This window comes from Lygodium microphyllum, unplaced genomic scaffold (assembly GCF_053477565.2).
Source record: "Lygodium microphyllum isolate KBCC unplaced genomic scaffold, Lygodium_microphyllum_v1.1.10 scaffold_31, whole genome shotgun sequence".
NCBI classification, from domain to species: Eukaryota; Viridiplantae; Streptophyta; class Polypodiopsida; order Schizaeales; family Lygodiaceae; genus Lygodium; species Lygodium microphyllum.
The window spans coordinates 4,854,756-4,871,433 of NW_028229514.1; the positions used below are offsets into that span (position 1 = coordinate 4,854,756).

General features: G+C 41.2%; 1 protein-coding gene across 1 annotated transcript; it reads right to left on the minus strand.

Moving 5' to 3' along the window:
* Window positions 1-390: 390 nt before the first annotated feature.
* LOC148009271 (uncharacterized) lies at window positions 391-1,500 on the minus strand. The gene has a single exon (XM_087673615.1). It carries the CDS (start codon window positions 1,404-1,406, stop codon window positions 768-770), a length of 639 nt encoding a protein of 212 aa, XP_087529741.1. The 5' UTR covers window positions 1,407-1,500; the 3' UTR covers window positions 391-767.
* Window positions 1,501-16,678: the final 15,178 nt, after the last annotated feature.

Below are 16,678 nucleotides of genomic sequence, written 5' to 3' on the forward strand. Positions count from 1 at the left end.
GAGATTATGCCCATCATAGCAGCCCATGGAGTCTTGTTCATGATCTCATCTACTAAGCAAAGGCACCAAAAACTTGTTCATGATCTCATCGACTAAGCAAGGGCATAAAAAACTTGTAACACGTGCCCTCTTAGCCTTCAAGCTTTAATTCGAGAATCCCCGATACACTATCACTAAAGAGTATTGAAAAGAGTTTGTTTATAAGCTTCATACCATATGCATATTCAAATATACTTTCGTTCGGGATCGATGTGACAAGTCAAGCACTAGGATTTTGCTACGACAAGGTTCCTATTCAGGGACCATTGAGAACAAGACTATCAGAGACCCATACTGATGACAAAATCAAGACCTTTGAAGGTTTTCAATCCCATGATTACACAATAGCTATTGACGATAATGGAATGTTATGAATAAAACATTAAGAATAACATTATACTTCCACACAGACGAACAACTGACCGTAGATCATTTTCGTCTATTGAATCTTATAAGACAGATATATTCCAGATTGTGAGAGAATTAAGGGCGGGCACATCAGAAAGCCTTACAGAAAACCCTGTTAGTCCACAGACGATACCTACTCTCCCAAGGCTGGGTCCAATATGCTACAGCACCTGACTCATTCCTGCACCGGAAGACAACACAAAGAAGACCAGAAATAGAAAGACTAACAGGGTCTCCCTCCTGAGGAGGTCCCTATGTTGATCCTACAAGCTGCCAAACCTGCAAGGCATGTTGCACTGAGAGATTGAGACCATCACCTGTCAAGAATATCTGGAAGGCCTGTGCCGCCTCCCCCCTTCGAACTCCTTCCGCAACGGCTTTGGCGGTGGATCAGGCCTGTTAGGGTCTGGTTTCTTAAGAGAGAGCACCTCACGGCCAGAGCCACCCCGGGTCACGACGCGGACGGTGACCTCCTGGCCTGGTTGGAAGATCTGCCGGAGCTTCTCGAGGCCGCCAAGAAATCCTAGATCCTGCGCCGGGAGGTAGGCTTCTCTGCCACTGGGCATGGTGACCCAGTATCCGACTGGCATCGCCTTCCGGATTGTGGCCTGGACGGTCCCCGGATCGCCTGGCTTTAGCATCTTCTCGGGGTCCAGGTCTACCTCGATGTCGTCGTAGTAGGAGCTGCTGTTGTAGCTGCTGCTGTAGTTACGGCGATTAGGGTTATCGGTTCCGTATGTCGCCGATATGCGCAGGGGTCTGCGGGCCGGTGCTTTACCGGAGCTTGGAGCAGGGAAGCATAGACTTGAATTGCCACGGCGAGCGGCCTGAGCCGAGGCGACGGGAGTCACTGCCGTCCTGCTGGGGGTGGCTATGGAGGAAGAGGAGGAGAAGGCCACGGCCATGGTGCGCAGAGAATGAGCAGCCGGGGATGCCACCCAAAGACGCGTTAGGCTCATGTCTTTATGGTTCTCAGATAGCTGCTGCGGAAAAAAGTGAGGTATCAAGGCTGCGATACCTGCTATCAAAACCCTACAAGAGCGAAAAATATCCTCACCTCTGCTTGACACTAGTCTACTTTATTATCGAGCAGCTAGAGTTCCACGGCCCCTCTTGCTAGCTCTAAGAACAATTTAGTTTAGCTCAATGAAAAAAATGATCTTTAACATCTTTTTTGTAAATATTAAAGTTAAGGTTGACACAAACACATAATATTTATGCCACCGATATGGTTGTTAATGCGCCTCCACATGGTAGAGAAGTTTGCCATGTAGCGATCACACAAGCTACATGTATGCAACCTCCAGGGGGAAGAGGTCCTTTGAGGAAGAGACCTCTGAGGGCAACTATGGTAAGCAACATAAAATAGGGGAGCAAATGCAATTGGGCTACAAACACATTGCTTTGCTAGTTGGGATGATCCTATTATTGTCAAAGTTGAGTTGCAAAATAAGGTGGCAATTGACAATGCTACCAAGCAAGCTCTCATTGCCAAAGGACAAACAAACATCAAGGCCTCGATCAAATTCTCACTTCTAAGGCTCCACCAAACATATGAAGACTTTTCAAGAGCCAATCTACACTTCTACTTGATGGGGAAGTTGCCTTATGAATATGAGTTCCAAAGCTGGTTCTTGCAAATGTATCAATGAGGGCAATGTTGTAGCAATTCAAGTTTGTTAGCAAAGGATTCTTCTTGGCTCTTGTTGGGTCAATGTAAGAACATGAATGGATCCTAGAAACCGCAATTGGTACAAAGGAGAATAGGTCTACACCACAACATGGAGCCCTAAGTTCTTAGTGAAGGAGGTCCTCATGCATGAGTGCCCACTCTAGGACTCCTACCTAAGCTTCCCAAACTAGCTCGACTATGAGCTTTGGATTTTGGTAGAAGCACTAGGTAAGGTGCCATATGCTCCATCTACACGTCAACATCTAGTATTCTTCAAGGCTAGAAGAAGGTTTGTGTGCACGGGATAAACATAAGTTGATCCATGGTGACTTGGAACTATTTGGTCCACATGGTATTGAACTTTTTGTCAATGTTAAATTCTCCCATTTCCTTGATGTTTCTTACAAGAAGAATGGCCACTTCATCATATGTTGTCCCAAAAAGGAGGCGGTCCTTAATGCAAATAAAAAAGGAAAAGAGGTGGAGAGAAAGCCAAAATGGACCTAGGCTAAGGCACATCGAAGGCCATGCCATGCCTTAGTGATATTGTACTAATGACGTGTCCTATAAGGCAAAGGAGTGGCATCCCAAGATAGGAACTTGGCCCTCCAAGAAAGGGCAAAGGGAGGTATTTAAATCCACTTATATGCACAGCAAAGGACATATGGAGCCTATATCCAAGCCAATATCTAAGCCAACAGATAAGATGAAGCAACTCTCGATCAAGAAGTTGGTCCACATTACTTTCGATCAATAATAACCAATATGTTGTCTTGAAGGGTGATGATGCCCAGTTTATGGACACTAATCTACATACCTATGTATAAGGTCATGAGAAAGCTAACACTCATGTCATGTAATGTTTGAGGTCTCTTGACAGCATGAAGAAAAAGGTCTGCTACTACCAACACATTAGGAAATGTACGCTTGATGTCCTTGCTCTTCAAGACACTAAACTCTATGAAGAGGAAGCTAAAGTTTTATGACCTAAAAACTATGCCTCTTTTGTTGGTGGTTGCTAGAGAGGGAAGGACAAGGTGTTAATGATGAATAAGAAATCACTCAAGCTTCCTTTGAAAAAAGTAGAAGTGGACTTTGCCTTGGATTGCATCAACATCAAGCATAAAGAGGACAAATCCAACCTTTTGTTAGTATATGCTCCAAACAACTCAACTACATGGGCAAAGATGTGGGAGGCCCTAAGAAGAGATCTATTTGATCATAGCACTATTCCCACAGGAGATTTGGAATTCGACCACTCACACTCTTAATAGGTCTCATGTCTTTGGTTGAGGAGTACTAAAAGTGGGACATGCTTGCTCTGGAACTCCAATTTTGTGACTTATCATTGGTCCAAAGTGATAGATTGATTATGTAATTCACCTAGCACAATAAGCAAAGTGGCCCGATGTAGCATGCAAACATTTATCTCAACCATGGTGGATGGTAATTAGGAAAGGGCGCAAAGACAAGGGTACTTCTTCAAGTTGCCTCTTTGGACTTTTTGTGGTCCATTATAGCAACCAGATGGCGATCCCATTCTAGTTAAACACCATATTTTTGGGGGACGTGGTGTGGACTTGGTCCATCTAGCTAACTAAATTTCCAAGGGGGAGGCTCTCCCATTATCAGTACTATTAAGCTTATCCTCAAGTCACAAGGAGAAGATGATGCAATGGTGGCCTTGACTATGCTCAATGTATCATATGAAATCATCTTGCCAAAGCCTTGGCCAACTACATGAAATTCATTCTCCCTATGGTACTACCCCATGTAATACAATTTTATCCATAAGAAGAAAATGAGATGTAAGCACCTAGCCTAGCTTGGAGTACCCACCTCTTGACTTTCCCTAATAACATCACTATCATAGAGGGTGTTCCTCTGTCTCATCACATTTTATACATAGAGGACGTGTGGGTCGAATCTTAAAGATTTTGTTTAGCTTATCTCTTATGGAAAAGCTTTTTGTAACCACCTTCCATAATACCAAGTTTAGCCTTTATAGAATGGGGTGGCTTTCTAGGTCTCAAGAATTCTTCTTTTCCAAATATCTTCCTTATTGTGTGAATACCCTTTCTTCCACCTTTCCCTAGCCTTCAAGAACACGTACTATTGCATGGGTCCCATGCAAGCTCCTTGTTGTAGTTCTATCCTCACCTATCTTTTCTAAGACCAACAATCTTGAGGATGTGATCATCACTGTCAATCTTGGAGGTAGACTGATGGTGGGCCTTTCTTGAGAGGATATTTCTAGGTCAAGTAACTCTTAGTTGTTAAGTATTTCCCCTATCTTAGCCCATTAAGGTCTTTAATCCCCCTAGTGTCCTTGTAATTACATTTTCCAAAACCTAATGCTCTCCCTACTTAAACTAATGTAATGCTTAGGTTGTAAGTGGGGGCTTTGGGGGTTCATAGGAGGCTGCCCCAAAGAACCATAGGTTGCACTATAAGGAGGAGTTTTTTTGGTAGTCCATGGGGCCCACCCATGTCATTTCCTACATAAACCACTTCCAAACCTTGACCATGTCAATATGAGGGCTAATTCCTTGATATTTACCTATAGTGGTTTGCACATTAGTGCATGCCCCAAATCCTAACTTGGATCAACCTTATAGAATTAGATTCACGGATTGGAGTTAGTTGCCCATGGGTATGGCCCAAGGGTGAGATTCATTCCACTACTTAATCTAGAAAAGGACAAGCCTAGTCCTCCCATGCCTTTCTCAACCACTATAGTATACCAAGAGATGGGTGCTAATCTATGAGTCCTCCTTTGCCCATAAGAACTTGCAAAGGAGTTGCTCACCAAGTTGTTTGAGAGAATACATAGGCTATGGAAATTTCAATTGAGGTCAAAAGAAGAAATTTGACTACCATCAATCTCCCTAAAAATGAGGCATCTATTCTTGCAAAACATTTGGCTTTTTCTCAATCTTCTTATAAAACCAATTAAATGTTCTTGTAATTATTGCCACCCGAAGGGGAAACCTAAAGACCTAAACACAATCCCAAGTTTAATGTACTTGAATCCTAGCTTATCTAACTAGAGAAATGTATCCCCATAGCCCAACAAAACAATCTCACATTTCTTTGACTGCTACTTGAATCATAGCTTATCTAACCAAAGAAATGTATCCCCATAGCCCAACAAAACAATCTCATAATTATTTGACTAACTAGTTGTTAACATTTAAGAGTGAAGAAGGATACAAAAGTCGAGTCAAGTCAAAGCAAAAGCATGCAAATGTCAAAGTGTTGCAATCATTTTTGGGAATGATTTATTGTTTGGATTTTATCATACACTTTAGGTGCCTCCATTTGTAATGAGAAACTAAAACTAAATCTTGCAAAAGCACAAATAATTTTATCCTTGTAACATCACATGAGAGCCAAGCTCACTCCCTGCAAATTATAATATCCTCTAGAGTTAGGAAGTCCCACAACATATGTGAGGTTGTGGGCACAAAACTTCTATTTACTTCAAGTTAGAAGAGATCTAATTAACCTCATGTGTATACACAATTAAAAAGAATTAGTCAAGGAGCCACAAAAGTGGGTAGGGTGACCCTAACCCTAAAGTACTATAAGAAAGATAGTTTCTTCTTAACAAGAAATACTCAAACAAAACCAAGAAACATTGCAAAAGCCACAACCAAGGTGGCGATATCTAACACTCAAATTTGGTATATGAGAGAAATACAATGGTGGATAATGTGGATGGCAACAAGATACACACCTCCTACAATGATGGAGCAAGGTACTCACCCCTTAGTTATGGTGGGAGATCCAAGAATAGGAGTCCTCAATTAGGAATTTAATTAATAGAAAAGAGATTCATAATCCTTTACAATTCTAGCTTTTTATTACCCATCCCAAGTCCTCATGAATATTTCCCCCTAAACTAAGGCTACAAGGGCATTTCTTAGCTTTTTTACCAACCATCCCCTCCTAAAGAAGCTTTGTTCTCAAAGCTTGAGAATCGTAAGAGCACAAGAATGAATCAACGTGGATAAGAACTCTATCATGAAGTATGATTGGTGAATATGCTCCACAAAGTCATGAAGATCCTGCTCAAGAAATCAGCTGCATCATAATCTTGAAACTACGAAAATCCTACATGCTATCCTAAACTGGGATGTTGTAGTAAATGAGCTATAAATTTTGATGGAAATACCCAATTAAGAGATACAAAATATGAAAATTAAGTATACAACCCAAAGGTATCTCTTGTGTCATAAAAATTGGATTTTCATATGGCTAGGGCAATTAATTCCATCATAGAAATTTTATACATAGTAAATCGTCCACTGTCTTAAGAGTGGAATAATCTCACTATTTTGAAGGATTCTTGATGCCTTCCAAAGGATGGTTGAATGCACTTAGAATACATATAAAATCTTTATTTGAAGTCTACCAAAAATGAACATCATTACCCAAACACCCCCAAGATCAAACAAATAACCATCAAAAGAATCATCACATCTAGAGGTACTTGCTATAGAAAAGTGCTTTCCATCATCACCTCCCATGCAAAATGGAAACAAAGAATCATCCTCATGATCCCCCAAATCAGATGGAAATGTAAAGGCTAATGATCAAATTGCATAAATTTTTTGATCTTACATCAATTCTTCCATATATTTTTGTATATCTTCATTGGCTACCCAAACTTCAGCATCATTCTTCTCATGATCTAAATCATTAAATTCTTCATGATTTGTATAAGCCTCTTCCATAGGATGATGTATGCCTTCTTTAGGTGTGGTTGCTTCAACTTGAAGTGCATTGTCTTCATTGGACCTGTCATACTCATTCACATCCTCCTCAATGACCCAAGTTTTATTCTTACATTCCTAGCCTTGCATTTGTCTTTATAATTGAAAGACATTGTTTCAGCACATTTATAACATAAACCTTGAGCATGCAATTCTCTTATCATGTCACTCGTTAAGTACCTCCTTCGAGTAACCTTAGCTAAAGTTTCTCCCACATATTCATCAACAACAATACACTTGCAGTTCTCATAGGAAGTAGATAACTTGTTCAATAGAGGAGAACATAGACGTAGCCTCTCATAATGATGCTACCCAAATGAATGTGAGTAATGTCCATCATTCAAATGTGGGTCAAAATAAGAAAATTTTACATGTGCATCACATGCATCATGAACATATGCATCATATTATCCAAAAGAATATTGATCATACATATCATGCTACCCCAAAGAATTATGGTCATATATACCTCCAAAAGAAAACTACTCAATGAATTTTTTACCATAATGTGGGTTCTAGCCATCATAATACTAACCATGTGATGGCTAACCATCATAAAAATAATGATCAATATGCTATCCATATTTATGATGTTGCCCATATTATACATGATCTTCTTTTACACGCGGTTGTCTAATGGAATATGTATCATTGACGTATGCATGTTGCTACTTATATCAATGTTGATACCAATGTTGCCTCTCATACCAATGCTCCTTATTCCCATTATCATAGTGCAATTGTCCATAATATCCATACCTTCTAGGAGTAAATTGTGTTGGTTGTGGTTGCTCGTATCTAGGCTCCCAATCCATCTCTCTAGATATTTCACTACTGAAATGAGACGATTGCAATTGTTGCATGGACACTACTTAAGTAGGTCATGCCTCAAATTTTAAATGATGATTGTTGGTCTCATTGCCTTCAATAATTATGCCACTTGTCTTCATTGAGGACTATAATAGCACTGCCTAATCAAGCCCTACATCTACACTACCTAATTAGGCCCTAAATAAGCTAAAACACACTGAAGTAGGCATTCAAGATGAGGAAGTAAATTAATGCATAATGCATTCTTGATCATCTAATCCTAAGCCCTAAGTTGGACATAGAAGTTACAGTTACTAGAAAATGACTATGATGTTGATTATTGATGAAGTTATCGCAATAATTCTAGGTCTTCCACAAATGAATCTCTTCATGAATAATCCCCTTTTCTTGGTCTTGTACCACAAGAAACCTCTTAGATTTGCCCCATTTGCATTATTCAAGCTCTCTACAAGGTTCTAATTATCCCTTCAAGTGCTTGAGCCCCAATGTGTTGCTTTGAGTTGTGGGAGCTTTGATCTTGAAGTCAAATACAAAGAAGAATTGAGGTAGGTAGAACAAATGACTCAATATTGGTGCATTGAGATGACCCCAATCTGATGTAAGCATATGTGTTGCTTTAATATGGGATCTAGCTATAACTTTGAGACTTCTTGGATGGACACAACTTGCAATGCTTAACACGGAACAAACAGAGATGGATATGCTCTCACAAGGCAATCTCGAAGCTATCAAGATTTCAAGAATTCCATACCCATTCCATGCCTGAATTAGACAAAGCCTTAAGATCACTTTGCTTGCATCTAATGAAAATCTAGAGTTATCATTGTTGGTTGATCTCTACTGAAACTTATCACTGGTTATATAAAACTAGTAGTCGATGCCATAGTTGAATATTGTCCTTCCAATAGACCTATTACTCTTCATCAACACTTGGTTGTTGTTCTTCAATCTAGGACTATACAACAATGAATCCTTGTTGCACTCTAGCCATGCCCCAAACTCTACTTAACATGGAGTAGCCAAAGATAATATATGCTTTCATGAGGCAAATTGGGAGCTATCTAACTTTGAAGAATTTCATACCCTTTCCATGCCTTAACTAAACAGATCCTATAGATCACTTTGCTTGCATTTAATAGAAATATAGAGCTATCATTGTTGGTTGATCTCTACTAAAGCTTATCACTGGTCATATAAAAGCCAAAAGTAGATGACATAATTGAATATTTTCCTTCCAATCGACCTATTACTCTTCATCAAAACTTGGTTGTTGTTCTTCAATCTAGGACTATACAATAATGAATCCTTGTTGCACTCTAGCTAGTCCTAGACTCTGCTTACTGCCCCACCCACGATAATAGACTTCAGCAATCCCTACCCAAGATAGACTGTTACTTAGTCTTCAGTAGTCCCGAAACACAAATATTCAAAGCCTCAAGTCTCAAGACTATTCACCACAAGCAAGTGGTAGAACATTTAATGCAATATCTTATAGCTTGTTCCATAAAAAGTCATTTCCACATCTTTATACAATTGAGCATGTCTGCAACTAGCAATGCTTAAAAACAAACTAGTGATAGATTTTTTTGTACAAAGTTCTAGATCACCAAAGCTTTGACAAGACTTTAACACCCCAAGTACTCACATCACTTAGCAGATGTTGAAGGACCCATATCTTACACCCTAAAAGGTGAGAAGGATCAAGCAAGAGAGTCCTCAATGACCCCACGAATGAAGTGATACCCCACCTCAATGTGTTTTGTCTTTGCATGGAAGACTGGATTCTTGGCTAACTAGATAGCACTCATAGAATCCAAATGCAGTGTAGGGATAGCATCTACAATACCAAGGTCGGCAACCAAATGGCCCAACCAGATGGCCTCCTTGCAAGCCTTAGTGGCTGCAACATACTCAGCCTTTGCAATAGAAAGGGCCATGCATTTCTGCACCTTGGACATCAATAAAATAGCACCTCCAGCAAAAGTGAACACATAGCTAGAGGTGGACTTCCTAATATTTGCATCTCTTGCATAGTTGATGGGACCTAAAACGGGCCGGCACTGGCTCATACACTAGCTGGACCTCTATCATGCGCTCAACAACCCCACGGCCTCGCGGCCAGGAGCGTGGATGACATATACATCATCTTCCTAAACATATTGTGTTTGTGTCACGTCTTATAGTCCAACTCTAACCCAATTAACACTCCTCAGAGGGAGTCCCAACACACTTCCAAATAGCACGAAGTACCAACATAGGAGGTCCTCCAATGGCTGAATGCCGCTACCTCATTACGACTCTCCTACACCTTGGGGATTGGCCCCTCAATGCATCGCTAAACATATATAACATACGCACACAAACTTCTCTCTTTAATGATTCGCGTATTTCCAGGAGATATACCATGCTTCCTCACTTTACTTTCCCTTAGACCCGACGCTTAGCCTACAGCTTGGACAACCTTACTCACTCAACGTTGGTCATATTCCTCTAAAAAGCAATTGCTATGCATCCAGGAGGTATTGTCTGATACTTTTTAAATTTCATGCTTCATGCAAATTGTGAATGTCCACGTGCTCAAACAATCAAGAAAATCAGCATTGGTGCACATGTGCAAAAGCATTCTTTCAATGAATTTGACTATTGCTCGTATGCGGCGTTGCATGAACCTAGCACCGAGAAACCCTTGTGCTACTAGGTTCTTAATCTTTAAATATCGTCCAATCTATATGGTATGCAAAAAAAACCATCAAGCTTTTCATCATTTCATTCAACATTTACACGCTTTTTATACACTCCAACCCCTCTCACCCGTTTAGGTTGTGCATATTGCATAGGTTGAGGGTTCATTTTCCACATTTTTATTGCATAAAAGCCATAAAAACTCACTAGAACATAGAGGTAGGGCTGAACTGAGGCTAAACCTCATACTTTAGACCCCCCATACATCCACAAACATGGTTCTTATTTTTCCTTAATTTTCGGCACTCAAAATCCATTTTCCCCCTATTTTTCCCTTATTTTCCCTATTTTCCTTGTATTTTTCCAATATTTAAGGACTGAAAATTCAAAATGGGTTATGGGTTGTGGCCCTTAGGTTCATTTGCAGCAAAAAGACAAGTTTAGTTGGTTTGTCTTATGATATTTTCCATTGATGTCTCAAAAACATCCAATTTTCCCATATTTTGCATATTTACGGGTTTTCCACTACTAATTTCATCCACAACACTTATGATTTTCTAATTTTCTGAGCATAAACAGTTGAAAAACATTGAAGACAACATTATAATGCATTATCATCTCATGGGAACAAGAATTCATGAACAAATTGCATAAAAACACAATTTTCCTTTATAAAAATGAGATTACCGTTCTTTGCGGGTTGTGGGTTTTTATTTGCCATATCTTGGGACTGATTTCCAGCCACCATTACTGCTCATGATAGCCCACATTCAGCAATCTTCAATCTTCTTGCAGAATGGAGCAATCCGGTCTTCATTGGACAAGCATCCAACATCCATTCTTCTTCTTCCTCTTCACCACATGAATCTGCCTTTAGAGGAGAGAGAGGGAGGAGAGAGAAAGACTAGATTTCTATCTCAGCATCCAGGCCACCATTTGATGGGCGAGAGGCGGCGATATGACCAACAGGGAGAAGGAAGACAAGGCCAATGATCAGTTGGATGGGTTGTGTGTAGCAGGCAAGTTGCCTCTCCTCCTCTCATGGCGCATTTTTCGGGCACAGTTTCCTCTCCTTCTTCTTCACGTTTTTTCACTTCTTCCTCATGCCACGATTTTACTTGGCATAAAATGCTTCCAAGACCCCAAGGGTCACTTACCACTTGGCCCAACTCATGTCCACCTCTTCAAATCTTGACTAATTCTTGGCCATTTCCCCGTCCGGACTCAGAATTGAGCTCTAAAAAATCCTGGGCGTCCGGCTCGGCATCCCGCATTGGCCGGTAACTCGTGTCAACCCGCATGACTATCTGAAAAATGATGAAAAATCAACAAGTGTCGCTTGGGCGCCTTTAAAGCACTCTGGCGCTTAAAATCGTCCTAGATCGAGCCGCCGCCTTCAACGTTGAATATTTTTCCCTTGATATTTATAATTTTTAGCTATTTTTAAGCACTTCTCGGCACCAAAATTCCGCTCTCAATAGTCAGAGTCAATGTATCCCACAACTCATGTATCCTTGCTACCATAACATATGCACATATCAATAGTGCCCTTCAAGTACCTCATGATACCCTTCATGGCATCCCAATACCTCACCAGATGTAGCCATATAATGTGCCACAACACCAATTGCAAAAGCAATATCTGGACAGGTGGCTATCATGGCATACATAAGATTGCCCACTACGGATGCATAGGGAATCTTGGCTATCTTGGCCCTCTGCTCATCTGTCTGTGGAAAATCGGTCTATGATACCTTCACATGAGAAGGTGATGGATAGCCAATAGGCTTTACATCCTGCATACAAAAGCACTCAAGGACTTTATGAATGTACTCTCTCTATGATAGATAGAGTAGTCATTGATGCCTATCACGTGTAATGCGCATACCAAGAATATGAGAGGTATGTTCCAAATCTTTCATCTCAAAACTCTTCTTGAGCTGAGTCTTAAGAGCATCTAGCTCATCATGAGATTTCCTTGCCAAAAGCATATCATCCACATAGAGTACCAAAATCAATAATAAAGATCTAGCACGGGCTTTCTTCGTGTACAAGCACAAATCCATAACACTACGATTGTAGCCCTATGACTGCATAAATGCATCGAACTTATGATACCATTCCCTAGGTGCCTACTTCAAGCCATAAAGACTTTTCCTCAATTTGGACGACACTAGGTGTTCTTTGCTAGGCTTGAAAAAGCCCTTAGGCTACTCTATATAAATCTCATCATGCAAGTTCCCATGTAAGAATGATGTCTTGACATCCATCTCATACAAGTCTAAGCCAAGTTGTGCAACCAAAGCCAAAACCAAGCGCAGGGTGGTCATCTTAACCACAAGAGAGAAGACCTCATCAAAGTCAACACCATGTTCATGCTTAAAACCCCTTGCTACCAATCTGGCCTTGTTTGCTAGCTTGGGCTGTTTAGGGGTACTTTTCAACTTGTACACCCACTTGCATGGAAGAGCCTTCTTGATAGTAGGCAAGGAAACTTATGTAATGAGTCTATCTTAGACTGCATAGCCCTCTCCTAGGAGTGAATGTCACCCCCTACTTATAGCCTCATCATAGGTGAGAGACCCTTCTCCATCTGTAAACAAGACATAGTGCATAGAAGGCTCAAAGAGGTCAAAGAGGGCGTCTATCTCTAGTAGAACGCCTCACTATAGGTTGCTTTGCTTATCCAATATCATGTCTAACATCCTGGCCATGAGCGCCAACTGCTGCTGTTGCAGGCTGTCCAACTGGTTGTATGGGAGCAAGCATCTCCTCCTAAAAGATAACTTTGCATATCTCCACTACCTGCTCAAGCTGCCTATGCATTTTGTCTTCATGGATCACAACATCATGGCTGCAAATGACTTTCCGTACAATAGCCCATCTCACCTGCATCTCCATAGCCAAGGAATATGCATTTCACACTTTTAGGATCCAGCTTATTGCGCTTATCCTTGGGCACATGGCAAAATGCTTCACATCCAAAGACATGCAAATGAGTATAAGAGGGAGTCTTTCTTCTCCATACCTCCTCTACAACCTAGAATTCAATGCCACTATAAGGCGATCTATTAATGATATGCACTACACCTGTAACTGCCTCAGCCTAGAAATGTTATGATAAGCCTACATGGCTAAGCATATTGTGTACCCTCTCCTGGTGAAAGGGAGCGACGGATCGAAGGTTGGACTCGAGAGCTATGGCGGGAGAGCAAGAGCAAGAAAGGGAGAGACTAGAAATGGGAACTCCAACAGTCACAATGTGTGACCGGGCCTTCCTTTATTCAAACTGTCACTAAAAGAATAAAGAATAAAGTGACGATGACAGGCGCCCGCCACCTGCAGTGTGCAGTGGTGGTGATTTTCAGTGTAGTAATACACGGGTGGCTAGGCAGACGTGCCTTTACCCCCAACAACCTCTCACTTAAAGGTGAATCTGCCCCAATGAGGAGTGAAAAGAAAAAGAAAAAAAGACAGTACAACATGTACACATGTACAACAGGATGAGGAAAGACATCATCTCATCCCACTGTTGAGATATCGAGCTCCACTCGTGATACGCCAGGGTGACCGTTGTATATTTATGTCACCGACTTGTCAGTTGCAGACGCGGTTGGTACACCGCCCATGAATAATAGCTACATGAGAGCTATCCTTATCTACTCTAGTTCGTGGCTCAGTTAGTATGCCACCTTAGTTAGTTGAGTTTGGTTTGAGACCCATATATAGGGTTCTTCTATTTCTTTGTACTTGAGTTCTTTTGGCTTACACAACTAAGAAGAGGAAAAACTGTTTTCAGCCTCCACCCTTGTGTGTCTTCCCCCATTGTGCAAGCAAGAAAGCTTCAAGCGAGACTCCTTCCTTCTCTCCCACAATCTTGACATGGTATCAGAGCCTTGTTCGTGGTAAGGAGCTCAAGAAAGCAAGCCAAGCTCACGGTGGTCTGGTAAGAGGAGCAGTGTTGCTTTCATTTCCTGTTTTGGGAGCAGATCTCTGCAGGTAGCACAGCCGGAAATTGCAGGAGTGCATTGTCTCAGGTTGAGACGCCCTTCGCGGTGAAGCAAGAGGGCAGTATATGCTGCGGGAAAGGGCTTTAGCCCTCGGCGACCCTGTTTTTTTGATTTGAGGCCATTTCGGGGCCTGTTTTGCAGACGGAAGTTTTCTGCACGCACTCAGGAAAAGGCTCAGTTTTATGCTGTGCGACCACTGTTCTACAGGTCGGTGAAAAGTTACTGTAGAAATTGCATCGTATGCTTGTGCGCAGAGACATTGGGAGTTTCAGAATCATCCTTGGTTCCTGTTTATGCAAAATCGTCACTAGGAAGTGACTGTGTGGTCAAATACCACTTTCGCCAGTTTTGCAGATTTGCCCTTGTGAGGGTGAAGCTGTGTTTTTTGCAGTGACAGAATTTCTTGCAGTATTCTGTAATGGCGTCTGATTCTCTTTCACAGATTGTCACTGAAAAGCTTGACAAGAACAACTTCCAGGCATGGAAGTTTAGAATGACGAATTTCCTTATGGGAAAAGGATATTGGGAATTTGTTGCAGGAAATGAAGAAGAACCAGTTCTTCCTGATGTTCCCAATCAACAACAAATGCAGGCATTTAAAACATGGCATGAGAGAGCCAGGAAAGTTATGTATTGGCTGTCTATCAGTATTTCAGACTCTATGATTGTGCATATTCAGGATGCAAGTACGCCAAAGGAGGCATGGGATACTTTGTCAAAAATGTATAGCACAAATACGCAAGCCAGGAAAATGCAGCTCAAGCAAGAGTTGCATAATGTGCAAAGAGAAAGTATGAGCATCAACGACTACCACATGAAGGTGAAGAAGATTGCAGATGCACTTGCTTCCATTGGGTCGCCAGTGGAAGATGATGATTTAGTTTCCGTGACCTTGAATGGTCTAGGAAAGGATTATGCACAGTTTCGGACATCCATTTCAGTTCGTGAAAGATTTCCTGATTTTGAGGAGTTGATTGCTCTTCTAATTTCTGAGGAACAGAGAAATGGTGGTGCATCTTCTTCAGGAGGAACTTCAAAAGAAGCTGTCTTCTACTCAAATGCTGGAAGAGGTAGAGGCAGAGGTAGAGGAGGCCGATTTGGAGGCCGTGGCAGAAATCAGAATATGCAGCAAACTCAAGAAAACCAGTCCTATGGAGGAGGACGTGGTAACTCTAGAGGCAGGGGGAGCCAAAGAGGTCGTGGTGGATGGCAAAGAGGCCAAAATGCAAACAGTAATGTTGAATGCTACTACTGTGGTAAAATGGGTCATATGGCTAAAGACTGCTATAAAAAGCAGAATGACATCATGAATGGAAAACTGCAACAAGGGAATTATGCATCTTCTAGTAGACAGGGTGATGACAGAAATGAGCATTTGTTCATGGTGCAGCACATGAACAATTCTATGACAAGTGCAGAAGAAAGCAATGATGTATGGTATGTTGACTCGGGTGCATCAAACCACATGACAGGTCATGCAGAATGGATGGAGGATGCAAGAAAAATGGAAAAACCAGGATTTGTGGAGACTGGTGATGATACTGCACATCCTATTGTGCAGATTGGAAAAATTCCCTTGTCTATGCAGGGTGGGAAAAAGAAATACCTGTCCGATGTATTTCATGTCCCGAATATCACCAAGAATCTGGTTTCAGTTGGTCAAATGGTTGAACAGGGCTTGCAGGTCAGATTTAATCCTCATGGATGCTTTGTTGAGGATATGAAAAATAAAGGTCGCTTGATAGCAAAAGGAAAGAAGAAGGGCAGAATGTTTACATTGGATGCAGACATGTCTGAATTGAGTGCAGCAATGTTTGCACATGGGACCGGTGTAGTTGCAGATATTGATATCTGGCATAAACGCATTGGTCATGTTAATGTACAGCGACTTAAATCAATGCAGGCCCAAAATATTGTTGCAGGATTGCCCAAATTCAAGGTTGCAGAAATGCATAAGGTATGTGAAGCCTGTCAGTTTGGAAAACAGGCAAGGAAACCATTTCCTAGACATGTTCAAGAGAGTGAGAAGCCATTGGAATTAATTCACTCTGATGTGTGGACAACTAAAGCTGCATCTCTTGGAGGCTGTCATTATTTTGTCAGTTTTATTGATGACTATAGCAGAAAAGTTTGGGTGTATTTTATGAAAAAGAAAAGTGAAGTTTTTGGGCATTTCAAAACTCTTAAAGCTATGGTTGAAAAAGAAACAGGCTTGCAGATAAAATGCCTAAGGTCAGATGGAGGGGGAGAGTACCTCT